Source organism: Ruditapes philippinarum, unplaced genomic scaffold (genome assembly GCF_026571515.1).
Source record: "Ruditapes philippinarum isolate M1 unplaced genomic scaffold, ASM2657151v2 ctg5254_1_1_1_1, whole genome shotgun sequence".
Lineage (NCBI taxonomy): Eukaryota > Metazoa > Mollusca > Bivalvia > Venerida > Veneridae > Ruditapes > Ruditapes philippinarum.
The window spans coordinates 179,844-204,103 of record NW_026854361.1 but is presented as its reverse complement, the minus strand read 5'-3'; the positions used below and the strand labels follow the sequence as shown (position 1 = coordinate 204,103).

The window sequence follows — 24,260 nt, the reverse complement described above, 5'->3', positions numbered from 1 at the left end:
CAGGATAAAAAAAACAACAGGAAAATCTGGCAGAAAGGCTGACGATGTTTCATTTAAGAAATGCTATAGCTTTAGAAAAAAATATATTGTTCGTGTACAATACATTGGAAGCAAAAAAAAACAACAAAGTATTTACTAATTGTATGTTTGCGTTTAAAAATACAATGTTGTCACTTAAATATAGCGTTAAATTACAGGGTAAAAAGCTGCTATGTAAGATGAATTTAATTGGTTTATAAAATTTGGTGTCCGGCTCTAAAGAGGTAGTTATGTTTGAAGCTCAAAGCTAACCTAGATGGACTTGGCGTTTTATGTTATATGCTATCATAATCATACATATTGAAACACTTATTTAATGTAATGTAATGGCGAGTCGATTAATGTGCTAGTTTCGTGGAACAAGAAATACGGTGTATCTACGAAACTGAGATTTAAATATTCTTGAATGTAACAGTTTTGCTACACGTCTAACATATACATTTGTATATCTTGTTTTATATCTTTAGAAATTTCTTTTTTCGTCTTAAAATATCTTAATTATTCATGACATCGTTTTTGCTTATGTGACTTGTTACCAACCTCCGCTAAAGCCTCCCTCGCTACCAACCTCCGCAAAAGCCTCGCTACCAACCTCCGCTAATATATCTTATAATATATCGTGCATGTATCGTATTGATTAAGGATCGCTTGATTATCGTCATTTTTACTTTGAGAAATCATCTGCTTTATGTCCGCAAAATGAGTTGATATTTAAATTTCCCTTAATTCCAAATGGATTGTTTCATATACGTATACATTTCGCAGAATAAAGTTAAATTGCTGTGTTCCAGGAAAAATAAATACAGTGCCGACGATATGACTTGCAGACGATATAATTTATTTATTTTATTTATTAATTTATTTATTTATTTATTTATTTATTTATTTTTCAACTTTATTCGGATAACAAGGAACAGTTCATCGTCGGATAACCATGGCCGACGTATTAATATTTATTAGCCGTCGGATTTTTGGCCGATATCTAGTCGGTTAGAGGTGTGTCAAAGACATCTTCATTTACTTCATTGGTTGTCTCACGATTTAACTATAGGTGATAAAAACCAACCAAAACGCTCGTTTTATACGAGGTTCGGTATTACAGACAAAACTGCGGCACTTTTTGCTGTACATCGACGCAAATGGATTCATTTTAGCCATGGATTTATTTCATGTTTAATCATTGGTATCCGACGAGGATACTTGTCTTAATGTGGGCGTAGGTCAACATTATTTACCTTGGAGAAAGTAAGGACAATATTATAACTATCTTAAGACTTTTAAAAAGAACAACAACAGACTATATATAATGCTTTAAGAATCATTTAATTGCTCTTTCAAAGTCGATCAGTCCATTGGTTATGTCAAATAGGTGAAGTCAGTCGGCCAGAAAAACATTATTATTTCAGATCTATCATGTTGCATTCTTTCCGGTTGCTATGCGACAACAATAATTACTGTTGGAGCACTTATAGTTTTGTCCACAATCATCATCATTGACGCAAACTATATATTCTCCGTTTAACTTCTTCGGCTTAGATGATCTTCTCGAGATAGGAAAGCAGTCGAGACCTTAAAAGAAAAGATATGAAATTCAATTTTGATGATATTGAAAATCCATAAGAAAACTTAACTATCCAAAAGATATGGCAACAAGTTTATTATCTTTGCCATTTTTTTTGTTGTCAATTTAATGACAATGCTTAAATGGGATATATACGTGTATCCCTACAAGTCCGACTTTTTGCTGTCAAGACTGATGTAACAAATGTTATCCAGTATAAGAATATACCGGTGAAATATACTGTTTAGAACTTTTGTTTTTATCGAGATACAAAGAACCGCTTTAGAGTGGATTAAGACAGTATAATTTCTTACGTCTGCAGACAAAGTTCAGCCCGCCTGGGCAAATCCACTGTCCGTTATTACTAACAACCCTTATATTATCGTTTGGACAAATACATGCACTGCCTTCTTCTGGAGGACCACATGGCTAGACGTATGAAGTGGAACATAAATAATTTGACCACTTTACATGTGATCTTGATTAGTAATACAGTTAGCTGGCAAATTTGTATTTCTACCACGGGAACATAGATATTTTAAATAGTCGTTATACAATATTAATCGTGAAAACTGTTTCAAAACATTTAATATTGAATATCCTGTGTACAACATTCATCGGCTGCCATTTTCATTTGATTTTACTGCCCGCGAATTTATAATATATTGACAGCCCCGCTTTGTAGGAGCACATTTGTCTCGGAGCACATTTGTCTCACGAAGTGTGACCGATGTGTTCGTCAACATTCATATTTGCGACAAATTGGAAATGAGACAGATGTGTTCGACACACAATAGAAAGGACACTCGAAGCACATTTGTCTCACATTTTTCCATAAAATTCTTAAAAGGTAATAATTATGCCCGTCCGTTTACCGGCAACCAGCCATTGTTCTGTGTTTTCTGTATTTATAAAACAGTTTTTAGGTCACTTCCGGTCAGTCAAAAACTTCCTGCCTCTGCATAGGAGTCATATATTAAATTAAAGAATATCCCTGTTCTGCATGTCACAATGAAAATTTCTACAAGTGCAGCATCCAGAACCTAAACACATATGCAGCAAGTCTATTGTTTTCGTTATCAATTGTGATACGTTTATTTTCAATGCTTAAAGTTTTATAAATGATTTATGGCACTAGAAATGTTCTTAGCAAAAACAAGGTAGTATCTACGATGGCATAAAGGGGACATACAATTTTCTTATTTATAATAGCTTTTACATGGCCACGCGATACTATTACGTGCGCACGCGATAGCTATGACGTACGCACGCGGATTGTATACTGACCGGGTTCCTCGCTAAATCCGATGAATAGTTCGATGCCCCGTGTATATATCGAACCTACAGCGGTTAAGGACAAGTGTTTTTTTTAACTCAATCGGCCACGGAGGCCCTTTAATGATCTATGGAAGAAAATAAGAAAACCATTACACACGTATTTTGTTTTCATCAGAAATATATGTATGAAAAATCGTCATTTTCCAAGAATTGCGGCTTTCAGATCCGCCTTTGAAAAAGCACTAACAACATGTATCAGTTCCTAAAATAATCCGGGGAATGCCATAATTATGGAATATCGGACCACTCAGAATCGTGCGAGACGCGACATTCCGATGAGACACGAAGCGAGGCACGATATTGTAACACGAGAGCGAGGCACGATATTGTAACACGAGATCTCGCAATGTCGAAGTATCCCGTACCACGATATTTCAGAAATGAAAAAAAAAATACTTCTTTGGATAGAGCAAGTATGAATTTATTAATATTCAAATAATGATTTCTAAAGGAGATAGATGCTTGTATACTAAAGAAATTCGCAATAAATGTGAAATAATGCTTCATAAAAGTAGCAAATGTAAATAATGTAGTATTTTGACTTCAATACAAAATTCTAAATCACTTCAACTGTACAAACTGCAAAAAAGCAGCAGATGAAAAATGCTTAAGGTAATTAGCCAATGAGTAACTTTTTTGGAGCTATAAAAGTATACCAAAAATACAAAGTTTTTAAGGAATACAAATCAAAGCATTTCTCAGGCATAATGGACTTTTAAGTGATTCTATGAAGACTATAAAGGGAAACTACTTAGCGGTATATGACCTGGAATCAATTTCTTGTCTCGCGTCGACGAACGAAATGCGAATCGGGACGCGAGATTTCGGCAAGATGCGAAACGAGTTCACGATATTGTATCATTCAATATCAACCGATTACGGTGTTCCGTTTGGACATAAGTAACATTTTTGACTCCCTGATCAGCTATGCGCAATGGTACAAAGGTGAAATTAAGGTACGATGACTAAAACACGATGATACGATTGGTCAAATCACGATGATGCGATGACACGACAGAGAAAATCATGTCACGTTTTCATCATCATGCCATCGCAGTTTCATCAAATCTTACCATCGTATTTTCGCCATCGTTAACATTCGTCGTTCACCATAGTATCATCACGATTTCATCATCGAACCTTCGTTGTTTTCACCATCGTACACGTTGTTTCACCATCGTACAGTCGTTGTTTCACGTTTTCGTACCATTGTGTTTTTCACACCGCACCCATCGCGTTTTCATCAACGTAACAATGTGCCACCGCCTGTCACCATTGTACCATCATGAACGGGATTTAGTATGTTTCAGTGTACGCCTTCACTCAGGTTTAGCCAATCAATTACTTTGAATTAGAGATATTATGATTAATAGTTCACTTTAGGTTTTTCAATAAAGAAAGCATAAGCAAAACCTATTGATAATTACACTTGACATGAGGTAAAACGGCGAACCTCGATTCTAAAAAAGAATTTCTGCCGAAAAATGTGAGATTTAATTCATAAAAAATGACATGAGACAAATGTGCTTTCTTGTCCCTTAAAAACACATGAGACAAATGTGCTTTCTTGTCCCTTAAAGAACTTGATCGGAGCACATTTGTCACACAAATGAGTTTTTTGGGGTAGATATTTGAGATCCCATTTGTCTCATGTGGGACAAATGCGACCGCATTGGTCTTACGTAAGACAAATGTGCTCCGAGACAAATGTGCTCCTACACCGCTTTGTTGTAAATTAATTAGATATAAGATCATTAAAGTACACCTTTTAAAAGTAGTTGTATCATTATATTATACTATAAAAAAAACGTTGCTCTTTTCCATTTATCATCCTTAGAAATAATCTTCAGTCAAGTTAACTTACATCTAGGAAAGATTTGTCGTTGCATACTTTATCGTCAGCGTTGACAATTTGGAAACTTGCCTGAATTTAAGATTAAAAAAAGACCTTAAAACATGCAGAACCAATAAACATAAGAATTTTGAATATTCAATTAATTTTCCTCGGCAATTATCTGTTCCATAATTAAATCTTATTGAACGTAACAAAACATAACAGTATACATAGCCGCATGCAAAACAACTTGACGATACTATGCTAGTCTGCTAGACAATAGCTAGTTATAGGTAGCCGGTTCGAATCAAACTTTTAATCTGTTATCTATTTATTAATCTACTTAATAATGTGCGTTCAAATCACACACGGTACGATTTCATTAAAATCAATGAATGAGAAAATGATAAATACAGTATCAACAATAGAATATTTACAACACAAAAGGCGATAAAGATAAATGTAGAAGTAAAATTTTGACAACAGAAATCGAAACGAAATTCAAATTCAAAATTAAAAGAACTCCACTGAGGTCCAAAAACATAAAAACATCTAATTTGAATTTCTTTCATAGATCAACTTGGGCAAATAAAACAAAAATATATGCAAAAGATTAATGTAGAATATACTCAGAATTGAATTAAAAAACGTATTTTTCTGCCACTCTTGGCTCGATTCGAATGAAAATCGTTAAAGTCATTTTTCGCATTAAAAGTAATTAGTCTGGAAGAACGGAGTGAGCAACTGATTTGAAATTTCGCACACAGGTTATTTATCTAGACCTACACCACATAGAACTTTAAATTGAACAATTATTTTCAGTCCTGTCATGTCAATAAACCTCAGTGGAATATTTTTAAACACTATTTATGATAATGCTAACGTTAAACAAACATACCAACATCAGCAGGACTATTACGCCAAGAACTTGGGCCATTCTTACAACAGATTGCACGGTAAAATTATGACTATAATAAAAAATGAAAACAAATATTAATGTTGCACCTCGTCCCTGCATTAATTATATTGAATGGAAGTAAATAAACATAGACCAAATAAGAAAAGGATTTGAAATATAAAATGATATTTAGGTACATGAATATTGGTTTACACAACCAATAAAAGAGAACGACATTTCAAAGTTGTAGCCACATTTATGATGTTTAGCAGCTGTTGAATAAGATGATGATTATGTTCAGTGTTTAAAACAGAGACTGTATTATATCGATATCAACTTGAAAATGTTTGTTAAAATTTGCCAAAAACATATTGTATATTTTAAAACTTTATTTCAATATAATTATGAAGAAGTTCGGTAAAGAATCACCAAGTTAAAACGCAGTATCATTAAAATTCAATGAACGTAAAAATAAATAAAATCACTTTGTCATATTTCTGAATAATTCTTTCTTGCTAAAAAGACGAAAATTGTACATAAATATTAAATAAAAAACGTAAAATTTTACCTTTAGTCCTAAAGTGAAGGAATCCAAACAAACAATAGATGTGGTATTGCTGTTAATAAAGAAGTAAACACAACCAGCTGTTGAATGTACACGTTGTCAAAGGTGTTGAAACCCCGATAATTTGTAAAATCGATGAAACAATGAAAAATTTAACCTAAATTACATTACATCGCTATAAACTTTTACAGATTAATAAAGTTACATGAGAACTCTTTAAAAAATTCCATGTTTTAAAATTCTTTTGAATCTGAGCCTTGCAGTCTTTTTTTTATCATAATTCACATGCGTGCTGCTAATAAAAACGTCAAGATTGTTATACCTAGTGCAAACTGTATTTTGAAGATTTAATTATATCATACAAAATTACGGAGCTTGAGCATACAAGATATGATTCTGTTTTGAAAAAAAACGGAATGTTGTTTTTCTTTTTTTTTATTTATTTATTTTTCTTTATTTATATTGTTGTTGTTTGTTTGTTTCTATTTTTCTTTTTCTTTAAGTTTTGTGTTTTTAGTAGTAGTTGTTGTTGTGTTTTTTTGGAGAGGGTGATTGTAATAAGAATGGTTGAATAAAATGAATAGAACAATGTTATCTTCATGTATATTGTCAGGGTGAATGACAATGAATAAAATTAAAATTGCGTCGAATGTCTAGAATCTGTTTTGAAAAAAAGGGATTGACTTTAAACAATTGAGCCGCGTCACGACAAAACCAACATAGTGGGTTTGCGACCAGCATGGATCCAGACCAGCCTGCGCATCCGCGCAGTCTGATCAGGATCCATGCTGTTCGCTGTCAGTTTCTCCACTTGTAATAGAGTTGCTAAGCGAACAGCATGGACCCTGATCAGACTGCGCGAATGCGCAGGCTTGTCTGAATCTATGCTGGTCGCAAACCCATTATGTTGGTTTTGTCATGACGCGGCTCATTTACCATAAAGTATGTCACCTAATGAATTGAAAATGATAATTCTTTAGATGTCTCATGGCTCATTCAAATTAAATATTTTACCTCCATATCTGTGTACCGCAAAATGTTGAAGTTCAAACATTTTTGAAAATGTTTCCGTTTAAACAGCTTGAATATATGATTAATATGATGACCCCGTTTGATAGTAAGACAGCATATGGATGATAATTAGTATACACGTATACTCTTGTTCTTGTTATAAAGTAAAATCAATGAAGAACAGTGGATAAAGTGAAATCAATGAAGAACAGTGGCTGATATTTTTTATTTAATATTAAAATAATACAAAAAGAATTATACAAAAAGAATATGTGTATAGCAAATGTATAAGCAAAACATTTAATCAATATATTTGATATAAGTCATTATTATTGCGCTTTTAATCATATAACAATAATGATATGTATATGACCATTAGAAAAATTTCTAAAGTAAGACAATTAGCTTGACAACACAGTCATATCGACATTCAATTCTATTAATCATTACCCGTGCCGTAAAAATGGTATTGCACAACCATGCGTGAATTCATTTGCATTATACCAACATATTTTAAAAACACGCTAAATGGACACGTCAATGGAAAAAAAAAAGATTATTTTTGAACTTTTAATCAGTATTTATTTTGGGTATGTGAAAAATAGAATATTATATTCGTGTATGTTCATTATTGAATTTATTGAAGTTGTTGAATAAAATAATAATAATATAATCATATTCAACTCGTTCAATAAATTCCGTATTTTACCTACACTTATTTAATATTCGGGATTCGAACCAGCAGCGGTGAGGGGAAAGTTTATTCAAGTAAACGAGCATAACCACTCGGGCACAGACGCCCCGAAGCAGGCATGATGCAGGCACCTATGTAAATAATTTTGACATTAAGTACACAGACACTTTAAGAATAAAAAATCATTCGATGGAACAATGGAAAACACACCAATTTGTTTAACATTGAACATAAGGTTCATGATGAAGCAAAATCTGTTTGAAGACACCTGACTTGTAAAGTGGGAAAGTTATAATAAATATGATCTTAAATACATTTTTACCTTTAGGGACGAACTTTCACTTAGTTTAAACAGTATTTTATTTATTAACATTACATTTACATAATAATTGACAAATAATAAATAGTACGGATTGAGTAGGAAGCATATATTATTGAAGGATTGAGTAGGAAGCATATATCATTGAAAAAGTTTATCAGGGAACATACCTATGCAATTTTCTATGAAATTGTGATGGATATATTTTTAAAACAATAACCTTTAAAATAATGAAAGAATAAAGTGTTTTGTTGTTTTTATTTATTTATTTATTTATTTATCTATCTATTTTATTTATTTATTTATTTATTTATATTTATTTTTTTTATTTTATTTATTTATTTAATCATTACTTTTATTTTATTTTCTTTCTTCATTCTCCTTTCTTTTTGTTTTTCCTACAAAATTTACTGTTACATTAGTATTATAACATAAGAGTTAAAACTTTCACAAAGTGTTTTAAAATAGACTTGTCTATCTCTTAATATGGATTAAACTATTCACTATTTTAGAGGAAAAATTTAAAATATGTACTGACTGAATAGCGAACAGTACTGACCATGATCAGACGACACGACTTTGGTCTGCACTAGTGCCATTAGAAGCATCTATTGCTGCGACAGCTGGCTAGAAATTAAAGCTGCCACATTTAATGAAACATGCAGAACCCTACAGCTTGTAGGTCTAACAATCAATTGCAGTTACCAAAAAAATGTTCCCGAACCGACATAATAATATTTCAAAGAAGGAATGAAATACGAAACCTCTGTTATCTGCGAAAATTATTAATCATTCATATTTGAAATGTCAAGCACAGCATTGACCTATGTATTTATATTTTATGATTGAATAAACGCCTTCTCACAAGACATTAAATATAATTATAATGATAACATAGCTTTTTGTTAAGTTTATGGAATTCGTTGAATAAAATATGTTTTGCTTGTCAGAGGCTTGTATAACATTATTTTTTACTCGTTCAATAAAATCAGTATTGAATTTACACTCGTGCAATATCCTCGTTTTATGTAGAAGCATTATATTTTCCATAACGTAGACAAAAAAATTTGAGCCGCGTCACGACAAAACCAACATAGTGCGTTTGCGACTAGCATGGATCCAGACCAGCCTACGCATCCACGCAGTCTGACCAGGATCCATGCTGTTCGCTATCAGTTTCTCTACTTGTAAAAGGGTTGGTAAGCGAACAGCATGGATGCGCAGGCTGGTCTGGATCCATGCTGGTCGCAAACCCATTATGTTGGTTTTGTCGTGACGCGGCTCAAATATTATTGCACTTCATCAATACGATCATTCAGTAGAATAATAAATACATGTATATGAATAATTGAATCATCTTTATTGTAATATTTCGAATTTGATACTAACTTGCAAAACATTTAAATCGATAATGTAAATTGTATAAATTTGTCATGGAAAAAACAAATACATTTTGTCCTGCGCATTGGACGTAAATTTCTAAACGTAAAATCTGTGGAATGAACGCTTCTCTTATAATGCCACATAATGCATTGTTCAAATATTAACAATTTAAAAGAGAGGAAATGTTTGAACACATTCAGTAAAAATCAATATGAAACAAAATTGGTGTTAAAATTTAGCCTTTACCTTGCGGAAAGCAATAGTGGTTACCCTTTGCCGACAAAATAGAGACCGATCATCCTGCGCTTCCATGCAATCTGACCTGGCTCTATAAGCAGGGCTGGCAATCAGTGCTGCGTCGTATCCCACAAAATTTAAACAAACGCCGCAATCTTGGAACAAAAAATTTTTTTTTTGTTTATTTCTCTTTTTTGTTGGAAATGGGTGAAAACCAGATATATTTATTAACCTACTCCACTATTTTCCGTTTCCTTCGGTATATATAGCTTGCCCAACCATTTTGTAATAAAAAAAAAACGTTATAGCGAACTTGTAACTCGAAGCGGGCTAGATCTTTTATGAAGTTATTTGGAAACGAGGCTGATTCCCAGCCCTGCTGACAAACTTTATATTATCATTTTGATACCTCGAATCGAAAACTGACATGGATATTAAATAAAGTTAGCATACTGAAGGACAGGAAACAAATAAATCTAAAATCGATTAGTTTGTCACAGATTCTGGTATTGAAATTTTATGCACATTGAACTTCTGGCTCTTGAAGGCATAGCATAAGTTTACATCATTAAACTTCTAGATGACATTGCCATACGTTATTCAAAATTAAAAGAATTCTTTAAAGTGAAAACTATCAAAATAAATATGAAGATGATTGCCGTGTTTGTTAGTGTAGCAGCATTATTAGCTCTTATTGAATCTGCAGTTGTTAAACATTTCGTAAATAAACAATGTGATAAAACTGATACATTTCTACAATTGTTTGGCACAAGTTTAGACGAATGTACTGAAGAATGTGACCGGCGTTCTAGATGTACATATATTATGTTCATGCAGAGAATGAATCACTGTAGCTTGAAGGATGTTAGCGGTGTTGGAGGTATCGCTAGTTATGTGAGTGGATTAAGTGGAAATGAACCGCTCTGTATGTTTCTTGAGAAAAAAGACTGGATATCGTCTGATCTTGGACCATGTAACGATAATAAATGCAACGGCACAGACAGGTGTGTATCATCGAAGCGAGATCCTAAAGACTTCTCATGTTTAAAGTCAACTTGTCCGTCGCCACCTTTTGTTGCGAATGCTTATCTGCTATCCGACATTCAAACAATAGGGTCTACCAATAGATACATGTGCAAAGATGGCTACAGGAGTTTTGGAACACCTTCGATTACATGTACCAGTAACGGAAAATGGGAAAAAAGAGTGTTTCGGTGTGAACCAATGTGTAAAACACCAAAATCAACATATGAAAATGCTGTGTTGTCCCGGATAGAATACAGTGGTAAAAGAGAAGTCATTCATTTCACGTGCAAGCAAAATTACCAGGCTTTAGGACCGACTGCGACGAGCACTTGCAGAAATGGTACATGGGCTTTTAATAGGGTTCGATGCTGTAAGAATGGAACCTATAACGAACCTTGGAATTATCGGTGTGTATTTCACACAGAACCTCTGGAAAACTTTGGTAAGTTTGGTAGATTTTGTAATATACAAAGAAAATAAAAGCGTGTAACTTGTGCAATACTATCTCACATGGAGATGAATATCATTACTTATTTAATTGTCAATTTGTTAATTCTGATTGAACTAAATACATAAACAGAAAGTATAGTACTAATGTCAATGTTTTCTATTTTTGATGAATAGCACAGATAGGAGTATATTGTTAAAACTTGCAGTATTATGTAAAACAAATATATTATCATTTAAGTAACTGAGCTTATTATCAACACTTACGTTTTGATTTATATACTAGTATACCATCTTGTACATAAGTATAAGATATTTTACTTTCTATGTATATTATTGTATGTATTACTGGTGCCTCTTAGCGTCCTGACATTTTCAATAAACTGCAACGGTAAACTGTTTTAAGTATAAAACTATTTTATGTCATCAAGACAGTTAACAACTTTAGGTTCATCTTAAAGTTGCGCATTTACTCAGATCTGTCCGGCATCTTCTTTTTATCACCACAGATGTATTGTAAATTCCGATCGGATTTTTCACATACCACAGACATATATCCGGAGCTATTCTCTACGTTATTTATTATGTAGTGAGTTCTAAATGACAGCTAAGCACTAATTTTATGTAAAAGGAACTAAAAATGCATCTGGGAGATCTTTTAGGTGATATTTTCTCGGAAATATTTTTGATAAAAAAGAACATTGCACACACAATTTGCATGGATATATTAATTCAACTATCGAATATTTTGCTTCCTCGTTCTGTGATATATATCAATCTTCAATTTTCATGTACCAGTTTTTCAAAGGCCCGAATTTCTCCAACGTTTTTATTTTGTTTTGACTTTAGATGTTCTTCCGACCACACTTCAAAATATGTTTTTTAACTTCTTATTTGTAAGTTTATCAAGAACTTTTATTTCGGCAGACTCTTCTGATGCACATGACTTAAAACCTTACAAAGCCGTATTATTGCTAATTCTACATCTTGCACTACAAGTAAACTTTCTATTTTATTGACGTCTTGTTTGACTGCCATTAAAACACATGTAATTAGATATTGTGATAAAGTCTATGAAAACACAGGCAAACATCTCTTTTGGTCAATTAAAAATTCTGGTGAAATTTTGGATAAATTCAAAATTAATAACTTTCAAGCTTCAACTGTCAGTACATACGATTTTTCTACACTTTAAACAACTTTGCCACATAAATTAATCAATGATAAACTAATTTCCCTAATTCAGAAAACTTTTGCACGGGAAAAAGTTACCTTTCTAGCATGTAATTCGAACAGAGCTTTTTTTACTAACGGTATTGTTAAACATTATACTATGTGGACCTGTGACGAAGTTTGTAGAGCACTCTCTTTTCATTTAGACAACATTTATGTCAGGTTTGATAATACCCTATTTAAACAGATCATAGGAATTCCTATGGGTACTAATTGTGCACCCCTGGTCGCCGATTTGTTTTTGTACTGCTATGAAAGAGACTTTATGTTGAGTCTCTCTGTAGAGAAACAACAAGATGTTATAGTCGCATTTAATAATACTTTCAGATACCTTGATGATATTTTTAATTTAGATAATCCTTATTTTGATCAAATGGTGTCTGACATTAATCCGCATGAACTACAACTTAATAAAACGAACTCTTGAAATTTTAGTTCATCATTTTTGGATCTTCATATTACTATCAACAACAATTCTATTCACACGAAAATTTATGATAAAAGAGATGACTTTGACTTTTGTATAGTTAATTATCCACATTTGGATGGAGACGTACCCTATGCGACATCCTACGGGGTTTATGTTTCTCAGTAAATTAGATTCGCTAGAGCTTGTTAACAACGTAAAGGATTTCAACGAGCGGAATGTTTTTATTACCAGCAAGCTTCTAAAACAAGGCTACCGCTATCATAAATTACGGAAATATTTTACTAAATTTTACAATCGTAACTTTGATTTAATTTCTAAATTCAATAGTGATTTAAAAACTCTTCTGCGACAAGGGATTAGCCAGCCTGGTTTTTATGGCGATGTGGTTTACAAACTTCGTAAGATTTTGGGTCATGGTAATTTTTCTGCTGTTTTTACTAAAATTATTAAACGTTTTATTAAAAGAGGTTATGACCCTACTATTTTAAGACATACTGCATGTTTAGTGTTCAACCCTTTTACAGTTGGACACTACGCTTTCCTCTTTTGATTGCATCTGACGGACCAAGTGGGAGACTCTATGATGGATAGTTCGTAAAGCCCTTTGGGACTGAATTGTCTTAATGTTCGTCTTCTGCCTTGCTTCGTCGGGCCCTTGTAGGTGATTTTCTTGTTGCTCTGTCTTCCTTTAGGACATTGAGTACTTTTGTTATGGTAATTGGGTTTACTTTTATATGTTTCTACATGATCATTTTAGTGTTTTACTTATTTAACCTTTTGTAACCATGACAACTGTTAGAATTTCACTTGGCGGGGATTCATTTTATTTACACTGTCTCGTTTATAGGAACATGGTGGGGCTAAGAGCGAGGTTTGGTGCACCATTAACCGGTTTAAACTCGGTTAGCAGTCATTATTATGCTGCTGACCGTTCCAAGGCGGCGCCCCACTGTGTTCCTCAGATGTATGTCTATGTTGTTTCATACTGTTTTGGTGACACTTTTGCTTGTGTCCCTTGTTGTTTTCTCGTCTACGGTAAGTATCTTTCCCATTGCCTCTAGTTTTTATTTCTTTGATTACCCCCCCCCCCCCTTCCCCCGGTCTCCTGTCCCCTTCCCTTTTGTGGGCCTATTATTATTTTCTTTGAATTCCTAATCAGTTACAAATTATTTATCATTTAATGATTAACGTGTCGTTGCCCTGTCCTTTTTATGTTTGGGGTCCGCCTGGGCTCCTTGCCATTGGTTCTTGTTGCTGGGTCATATGGGGGTTGCGTTCATTGAACGCCGCCTTTCCTTGTTGATCATGTTTTTCATATATTGTCATTTGAATTAAAGACTTAGGATTTCTGAGTGTGTGAAGAAAAAGTCAGTTAGTCTTAACCCATGCCCTCCTGGAGCCCTTATCGCCAAAAAAAGCCAGGATCGTAAACACTTCGGTGAAGTCTGGTCAGCACTAAACTGTGAACTTACTAACATTAGTTTTCATACTCCGCGAAAAATAAAGATTATGCATGTAGTTGCCGCATTATCACACTCACTTATTATGTTCGTCTGTCTGTATATCAGTCCGCAAATTCGGATCAACGTCCAATGATTTATTAACGTCATTCCGTCTATAATCTTATTTTAACAAGAGCCGTCGCCGGACGGGGGCAACGCTCGACTTTTAATTTTTTCTAAAAGCAAACAAAGAAACATTTGAACAAATCTTAACGTTCCCTTTTTTATAATTTTAATAGGTATGTCTTGTCACATAAGTGTTGGTACAGTATGAATCATTTGCATATATCCGCATGTATAAAGAAAAAAGATATATGTATAGTCATTTAATTCACAAATCAGTGAAAATTGAATAATTTAACCTTCAAGGTCTAGGTCATAAAAATGGCCAAGGTCAATTTGAGTTTGATAAACATAAAGGTCTTGTCCTTAAGAATGTTCTGTTATAATATGAAGTCAATCCATTCAATAACAGCAAAGTTACAGCCAAATACAGCCAAACAAATTAAAAAATTCAAGAATTTGACCTTCAAAATAGGGTCATTTATGAGTGATGGTCAATGTCTATCTAATTATTTTAAAGGGAGACACAGGCAAAATTTTCATGATTTAGTTTTGAATTCTTCATTCATTATTCTGTGAATGACCTCAAAATGAATATATTAGACAGTCAAAGGAACAAAACTTTACTCAGTATAAAGAATAAAATAGTGGTTTCCTAACTTGACCCGCGTGGGTCAGGTTAGACCGCTAGGATTTCACAATAGTTATCACAGTGAACTCTTATAACGTTAAAGAACATGTCAAATGAATGACTAAAACTTGTTTCAATAAAACAATATCCACAGTATCTGATATTGTCACTTCAAGGGTTTGTTCAAGTCACGTGCTGAAACTTTATGAAATGCCATCTTAGCGTGATTTGAGAACATAAGATCATTTTAATATTTTTGTCATTAATTTGCCTGAATAACCCTTTAAAGGTCTATCTTGATAGAATTATTATGTTCAAGTTTAAAGACAATCCATTCTAAAATAATAGAGTTACAGCCAATAATAGGAAGAACAAGCAAAAATTTGACATTTTACCTTGAAGGTCAATCCCATTTATGGATGAAGGTCAAGGTTATTGTGGTCTACTATAAGGGTTTTTGTGGCTAAGTATGAAGACAATACACCAAGAACTAAAAACGTTATGATTCAGGTACAAGTTTGCGGACGGCAACGCCGCAAGGACTACATGTATAACAATATGAAAGACATCAGTAAATAGATAAAGGTCTTATGAGCAAAAACGTATAACGTCTTTTTGTTATTTTAGCGCTGGTAACCGTGATATAAAGACTCCTTGCTTCGGTCAAAGTTATTAAAAGCATTATTCGAAATATATGATTTACAACAGTCAATAAATAAGGCATATTGTGTAAAACTCAGTTCTTAGCACATTTTACATTTTAATCAAAGTGGTCCATAACTTTATACACACTAGGTATGTTCCTAATATTAACGAAAGTAATCGGTCAATTACTGAATGCTGTATAATACAAATTGCAACAATTATTGAAAGTATTTAATAGGAGATATATAGACAAAAATCTAGTAAGGTAATTTAATATATTTGACACTTCGACTAATCTTTTGGACATATTACTGTGTTATGTTTTCATCAAATTGTGGACAAGCATTAACGAGTGAACATTTCCTCTTTTACATCGACGATTTATGTGGTTTCTTTCATTTTAGCTCGATTCTTTTTTTTAAAAAAGTAGAGGTATTGTTATTGTCCTTGCGCCGTTGCCGTCCGCAAACTTGTACCTGAATCATAAAGTTTTTAGTTCTCGGTGTATTGTCTTCATACTTGGCCACAAAACCCTTATAGCACTGTTTATTACCCTTCCAGATGTTTTCCGCCTTTTTGATTGGATATTGATTACCCGAAAGAAATTGATATAACCGAGCCAGACGGGTAATATACACATTAAATTTCCCCGTTGGGTACCCAACGTTGTAAACGACATGCGCTGAGATGATGCGCGTACGGTTCGATTTTACGCGGTGTAAATTCCGATTTACAAGCACTTTTTAACTGTCAAATGATAAATATTTACCAAAGTAGAGTAATGATACAAATTCCCATCCGTATTGAAAACAAATACGACCTTGTGAAAGCTTGATATTAATTACAAAAAAGTGCTTTCAATAGACTATCCTTTTCTCTCGTTTACATTCGTTAGGTGCGGGAAAAATACGTCATGTATTTATGTGACGTCATGTTGTGATGAAGAGGTACCCTAAAGGGAATCTTATTTCGACGTTTCATTTGAAACAGCAATGATTTTTTAAAAAATCGTCTAAACTCGACAGGGGAAGGGTAATAAAATTATTATTTTGGTTTTGGAGTGATATATGTGGATATATTACTGATAAAATATCACCCTCGCCTAACGGCTCGGGTGATATAAAATCTTAGCAGGTAATATATCCACATATATCACTCCAAAACCAAAATAACATATAATATTAGACCACAATAACCTTGACCTGTATCCATAAGGTCCTTCATGGTCAAATGTCCAAATTTTGCTTGTTCTTCCTATTATTGGCTGTAACTTTGTTATTTTAGAATGGATTGTCTTTAAACTTGAACATGATAATTTTCCAAGATAGACCTTTAAAATAATTAGATAGAATTTGACCATCACTCATAAATGACCTTGACTTTGAAGGTAAATTCTTGAAATTTTCAATTTGTTTGGCTGTATTTGGCTGTAACTTTGCTTTTAATGAATGGATTGACTTCATATTATAACAGAACATTCTTAAGCACAAGACCTTTATGTTTATCAAACTCAAATTGACCTTGGCCAGTTTTATGACCTGGACCTTGAAGGTTATATTATTCAATTTTTATCTGATTTGTGAATTAAATGACTACATATATATATATATATTTTTTTTTTTTCTTCTGTAATACACATGCGGATATATGCAAATGATTCATACTTTGACAAAACTTATTGGCAAGACAGACCTATCAAAATTATAAAAAGAGAATATTAAGATTTGTTCAAACGTTTCTTTGTTTGCTTTTAGAAAAATTAAAAAGTCGAACGTTGCCCCCGTCCGGTGGTGGCTCTTGTTAAAATAAGATTATAGACGGAATGACGTTAATAAATCATTGGACGTTGGTCCGAATTTGCGGACTGACATACAGAAAGACGGACGGAATGAGTGAGTGAGTGTGATAATACGGCAACTACATGCATAATTTTTATTTTTCGCGGAGTATGAAAATTATTGTTAGTAAGTTCACAGTTTAGTGCTGACCAGACTTCAGAGATGTGTATACGATCCTGGTTTTTTTCTGGCGGTAAGGGCTCCAGGAGGGCATGGATTAAGGCTTACTGACTTTTTCTTCACACTCAGAAATCCTTAATCTGTAAATTCAAATGACAAAGTCATATGCATCAGAAGAGTCTGCCGAAATAAAAGGTTTTGATATACTTACAAATAAGAAGTTAAAAAAACACATTTTATCGTGTTATCAGATGAACATAATTATAAAGTCAAGTCAAAATAAAAACCTTGGAGAAACTCGGGCATTTGAAAAAATGGTACATGAAATTTGAAAATTGATATATATTACAGAACGAGGAAGCAAAATATTTGATTGTTGAATTAACTTACCATGCAAATTTTTTGTGCAACGTCTTTTTTAACAAAAAATATTTCCGAGTGCATGAGATGCAATGCCTCAAATATTTTAAATTTATCGACATGTAAAAAAGGGAGATTAATAAGCAAAATTTAAGGAAGTGATCCTCTACAAAACTAGTAACTGTCACCCCCCCCCCCCCCACAGCCCCACCCCCATTTTATTATTATTATTATTATTATTATTATTATTATTATTATTATTATTATTATTATAACTATTATTATTATTATTATTATTATTATTATTATTTGATGTGTGAAATAATGGGAGATGTAGCCATATATTGAAACGGTGTACTTTGGTTTATTTTTATTTTGTTAATACGCATGTTCCTATTGAGCGACCAGGGTCTTTTAAATAGAATCGGAGCGAGTAGAGTCTCCGGACTGTTTGAAAGACCCTGTGTGAATTTTTAAACTTAAATAATGTTTAAAATCATTTAAATAAATCTATCTCAATTATCGTATAAATATCTAAAGAACCAGCTTATAATCCAAATTGTTGACATAAATTTAATGATAGCTTTGACCAGACATTTCTTAAACGTCTTAATTAAGTGTTATTGACGGAGGGAGGTTTACTCAACGGGTGTGTGTGTCTCGCTACCAAGTCGTTTTAATATTTTTCAACGTGAGTTAACCCAAGAACCGTCGTCTGTGAAAAAGCATAAACTTACAGCCTTAACTGAATTGTTTGTTTATTTTAGATCAGTTTGACGGGATATGTTCAGGTTACGGTAAGACTGGATTTGATGTACAGCTCTATAGATATTTGCTTGATAGTCACGGGGTCTATAACATATTGATGCCTCAGAAGAAACATTACTACAAGAGAATGAATAATTTAACTAAATGTTTTAAAAGTGAAAACATCTCGGTGGGAAATAGGACATTTGACGAGTTAATAAACTATGCTAGAAGTCTTAATATGACACGAGATGATTGCAAATCGGTCACGTGGTGGGCTCCTTCTGAGCCAAACGGCGGTACGGAAGAAAACTGCATTATGAGAAAAACCAACGAAACCGACTCTCCTCTCTACGATATACCATGCACTAACTTAACCGGCTTAGACATAAGAGGTGTTTGCCACTGGGCTTTGCCGGTTATATAACATGTAGAGGAGGTAAACTGCACAAGAGACCACTCGTTAAAAATATCTGCATTATATACATGTATATTACATCAAGTTTTGCTTTATATATTAAGATGTTTTGTTTTATTAATGAAAGATATAAGCAGGGTGAATTGGACAAAAACAAAAGGGCTGTCTTTTAAACGATCAAAGTAAAGATGAGAACCAGGTCTTTATTCTCGAGAAGCCATCAGGAGAGATTAAGGTACGAATGTCTGTGTTCAGATATTACTTAGGAAAAAGTTGCTTATGGATTTGTAGGGTTTTAGAGATAATAACCAAATAATATCAACTCAAGAAGAAAGTACGTCCGCCTGAATCCATATCATAGAAACTTTTTGGCAGAAATGTAAATATGAATAGATAATTAAGGATCACTATATAAAATGAGAATGCGTACAAAAGGCTTTGGAGTTATGGCCCATTTGTTTTAAAAAGGCACTTTTTAAAGAAGAATTGACATATTTTTTAAGAGATTGATTACGTTGTAACGAAACTTAGCAGACATATTTGAGCCACGTAACGACAAAACCAACATAATGCTGTTTGCTAACCTACCCTATTACAAGTAGAGAAACTGATAGCGAACAGCATGGATCCTGATCAGACTGCGCGGATGCGCAGGCTTGTCTGGATCTATGCCGGTCGCAAACCCATTATGATGGTTTTGTCATGGCGCGGCTCAATTGTTGATAAAAGTTCGGAAGGTATTGATGTTCAAATGTTTAAAATGTTTCTTATCTTATATGCAAATGATATTGTTATGTTTGCAAACAATTGTATTTAATTACAAGTAGTTTAGAAACATTCTACGAATTATGTAGCCTAGGATTCAGGCGTTGATATTTTTTGCTTAATCTTGATATACGCGCTACTTCATACTCGTTCGTGTTTTTGATAATTTTATTTGGTTTGCCGAAAAGACCGACATAAAAAAATTGACAGACAGGAACTTATGTTAAAAGTTGAAAATAGTTGTTAAAGTTACATTATGCCCGTCCAATAGCAAATGGTAAGTGCACAGGTAAAAGTCTAAATAACATAGCATTTTACCATAATTACGACCAGCTTTGTATTTTACTATGAACAATTCTATATTTTACAATAAATATAATCAATAACCTACGTGACCCACGGACAATTCTATAAGTAGTCGACATTTTTTTTAAATGTGACAGCCTTTACATATTTTAGATATTTTATAATTTATATATTCTTTATAAAACAATTTTTCATAATCAATAGTTGGTCAATAGCCATTATGATAGTCAATCTCTTGAAACGTATTACTAAAATAGATAAATACAGAATCCCTAAAGAAAGCCCAACACGGCAAAATTGAAAATGTTGCAGGCTCGGTTTGATTGAGCCTGTTCATGGACGGTACTGGGAAGTGCAAGTTACCCCACGCCCCCTAGCACCGGCTTAAGCAGAATTCAACATTTACACATGAAATAGTAAAATTTTGAATTTAGAAACATCCGCAGATGTGTTCATACAGCGGTTATCATGGAACCTTCAGTGTGGCACTTCCGTGCCATTCCATGAAAAGCGGCGTATGGTCCCCAGGTAATAAAAAGCCTGTGCCCTAAACGAGAAAACAATAGGCGGAACTAAATAAAATGGAATTTTGAAAGGGGATGGGAGGTTATGAAGCCTGCGTATCACATATAAGACGTCAAAAGACAAATTTAAAAAGCAGGCAACATATCCTAAGGGTGATTCAATATTATTCAAGTAGAAATATTGGAACCACCCAACTAGAAAATGCCGAAAAGTTGAAACTAAAAATACCATAAGCACAACAATAATGTCGTGCTGAACGATCTTCATGGATCGAAAATATAACATCATTGATTAAATGTACGGGGAGACTTTTTACAGCCGCCACACGGCAAAAATAACACGGATGTGATCATAGAATAGATAAATACAGAATCCCTAATTCAACTCAACTTGACAGTGAAAAAAATGAGCATAATATTTTATAATGACTATAACTGTGAAAAAAATACAGTGATGATTTTTCGCCAGACATGGTGTGAATCAAATCTTCATCAAATGTAATAATGCAAATTTTATAATGCTAATTTTGAACATTACCTATGCTTAAATACATTATTTTGCTCTTTTTTTACTTTGTTCACTAAAATGAATATGAAAAACATACCGATAATATTTTTAAATCTAATGTCATTGTTTATTTTATTTGCTCAAGCTATGAAATAATAAACTTGATAATAAAATACATATGTATGTTGACAATAAAATAAAGAGCTATGAAAAATTTCAGCATGTAGTAACAAAAATTTTGCCTTCAATAGGACCAATGCCAGTATGATGCAACAAAAAGCAGTAAATTATACATGTAGATAACAAAATAAGGGTTGTCACCTTCGGTTAGTGTGAAGAAAGTAAAATGAACTTCGATTAATTTTGTCTGAGTGGTGTCTCTTAAACATTTAAAACTTTGTGACAGTTCCTTTAGCGAACTTCAACACTATTTTGCCTATAAATCGTTCATTTTATATAAATATGGATGTGCAGGTTTCGAACTATGAATCTTAATTTTCCTATAGAGTAAGGTCGATATTTTAAAATTGAACGTGCTGATAGAATATCTAACTTATGTACAAAATATGTCTTGGAGACGAATTTCATTATCTTTCTGAATGCACACATTTTTCTAATGATATAAAGAATTAAATTCAAAGATAATCATTATGTTAACAACCCAAGCTCTCATAAAATAAAGAAACTTATAAATTGTAAAAATAAAAGTTAAATTATTAAACTTGCTTTATTTTGTAAGCTTTTATTACAAAGTTTTAAATAATCACTCATACTTCATAGTTAGACTGTATATGATAATTTAGATGTTACTTTTTATTCAGAGAATGTGTATATATAATTTACAATGTTTGATAAGTGTTTGCATGCACTTGTGCTATGAACCCTTAATCATGTTTTGGTTATCTTTTCTATATTCTTTGTAGTTTTAATCAGAGCATGTTATATAAATAAAACTTGTAACCAACATACGAAGTGTTCTCCTTTCACCAGTGGTCCATGACAAATAAAAAAAAAAACTTTATTTTTCAATTTCAAAAATAATATTCCCAACAGCAGCCATAATAATCAAAATGTTTCAACTAATTATAGTTCTTAGAAAAAAAAGAAGAGACAGAATACAAATGTGTATCACCATACACATTTATAAATAAGTTTTATTTTAAACTTTTATTCTTCCCTTTTTTCAAGTTCTCAAGAATGCTGCATACTTTTTGTCGAGGCCTTTTTTCAAAATAGCTTTAAAGGGCCTAGAATTTATCAAGTGCAACAGTGAAATTGATAGCAGATACTTTGTACTTTTAACTTGATTTTTTACTGTAAGTGATTACTTTTGTAAATATATATCATCATTTGACTTAAGTATTAATTTGCAGTTTACACGTGAATAAAATACTGCTTTAGGCAACACATTACTTTTTGTTATAATGCTTATTTAATGCATTACTTTTTGTTATAATGTAATAATGCTTATTCAATGCATTGCTTTTTGTATTATTCTTAATCAATGCATTACTTTTTGTAATGACGCTAATATAATGCATTACGTTTTGTAATAATGCTAATTTAATGCATTACTTTTTGTAATAATGCTAATTCAATGCATTACTTTTTGTATAATTCTAATTCAATGCATTACTTTTTGTAATGACGGTAATATAATGCATAACATTTTTGTAATTATGCTAATTTAATGCATTACTTTTGTAGTAATGATGATTTAATACCATTCGTTTGGAATAATGCTAATAAAATGTATCACTTTTTGTTTAAATGCTATTTTAATGCACTACTGTTTATTATAATGCTTATTTAATGCATTACTTTTTGTAATAATGCTTGATGCATTACTTTTTGTAATAATGCTAATTTGATACACTCCTTTTTGTAATAATGCTACTTTAATGCAATAACTTTTCAAAATACAGAAATACTTATGCTTTTTACTGCAAAAATTTGCTAAATGCTAATTTAATGAATTACTTTTAAAAGCAATTCTCTCCAAGTATTTTTTTTTCGCAATAGCAGTAATATTTCGTTAAGTTATAGTGGTAATCCTGTTAAAAATGTTGATAAGTTTACTTTCTTAGATAGTTTTTGTGTTTTTGTTATTAAGCTTAAAGTACACTTAATGGTCAGGCCATAAAGACAACTCTTAGGATATGTTGCTGTTATTTAAATTTAACTGTTTTGATCTGTAATGTGTTGTATTGTTTGTCTTTTATCTGTTTGTACAAAATAAAATATAGAATTAGAACTTTCATGTTTTACACAAACCCGAATATTGCCTTCACCCTCTTATTTTCAAAATTACATACATTTCATCACAGCCTTTGATGCATTACTATATTTAGAATGGTGGTATTGTGTTCAATAAGCATATCTTGTTCTATTTGAATGAAGGAAGCTTATCAATATATGGTCGACTTTTAAGTTAAAAAATAATAACCTTAACGTAGTATGTTTTTTGTTGCTCTGTGTCATTTTTACGCTTATTTGTATTTGCTCCCTTCATAAAAAAGATGGAAAATCACAAAATAACTTAGTTTACGTTTTATATTGTCAAAATAGTTTGATGTTTCAAAACTATATACTGTGATGTTTTTATTCTGGGTCAGAATATCGCTTTTCTATACGGCGGAAATAATGTTAATGCATAAAATATCTCAATTGGAAGTACAATTAGTTGGGACCAAGTTGTTAATACAGAATTTATTTAGTTTGATTGTGTAGAAAAGCCATATGGTAAAGACGTACTCTCGAAAACGTTTATCAAAACAAGTAGGATCGAGGTACTAACCAACGATTGAAGTTTCTTGAT

At 32.5% G+C, this 24,260-nt stretch overlaps 2 protein-coding genes across 2 annotated transcripts; one reads left to right on the top strand and one right to left on the bottom strand.

The window, feature by feature from the left end:
• Positions 1–1,345: 1,345 nt before the first annotated feature.
• On the bottom strand, positions 1,346–6,362 carry LOC132739950 (uncharacterized). Its single transcript, XM_060727797.1, has 5 exons — positions 6,239–6,362; positions 5,671–5,740; positions 4,803–4,862; positions 1,915–2,029; positions 1,346–1,608 (listed from the first exon to the last, which is right to left on the bottom strand). Exons 2-5 carry the CDS (start codon positions 5,707–5,709, stop codon positions 1,451–1,453), a joined length of 372 nt encoding a protein of 123 aa, XP_060583780.1. The 5' UTR covers positions 5,710–5,740; positions 6,239–6,362; the 3' UTR covers positions 1,346–1,450.
• A 3,993-nt stretch (positions 6,363–10,355) lies between these two features.
• Positions 10,356–19,431, top strand: LOC132739945 (complement factor B-like). Its single transcript, XM_060727789.1, has 2 exons — positions 10,356–11,347; positions 18,942–19,431. Exons 1-2 carry the CDS (start codon positions 10,525–10,527, stop codon positions 19,346–19,348), a joined length of 1,230 nt encoding a protein of 409 aa, XP_060583772.1. The 5' UTR covers positions 10,356–10,524; the 3' UTR covers positions 19,349–19,431.
• The last annotated feature ends 4,829 nt before the right edge of the window (positions 19,432–24,260 follow it).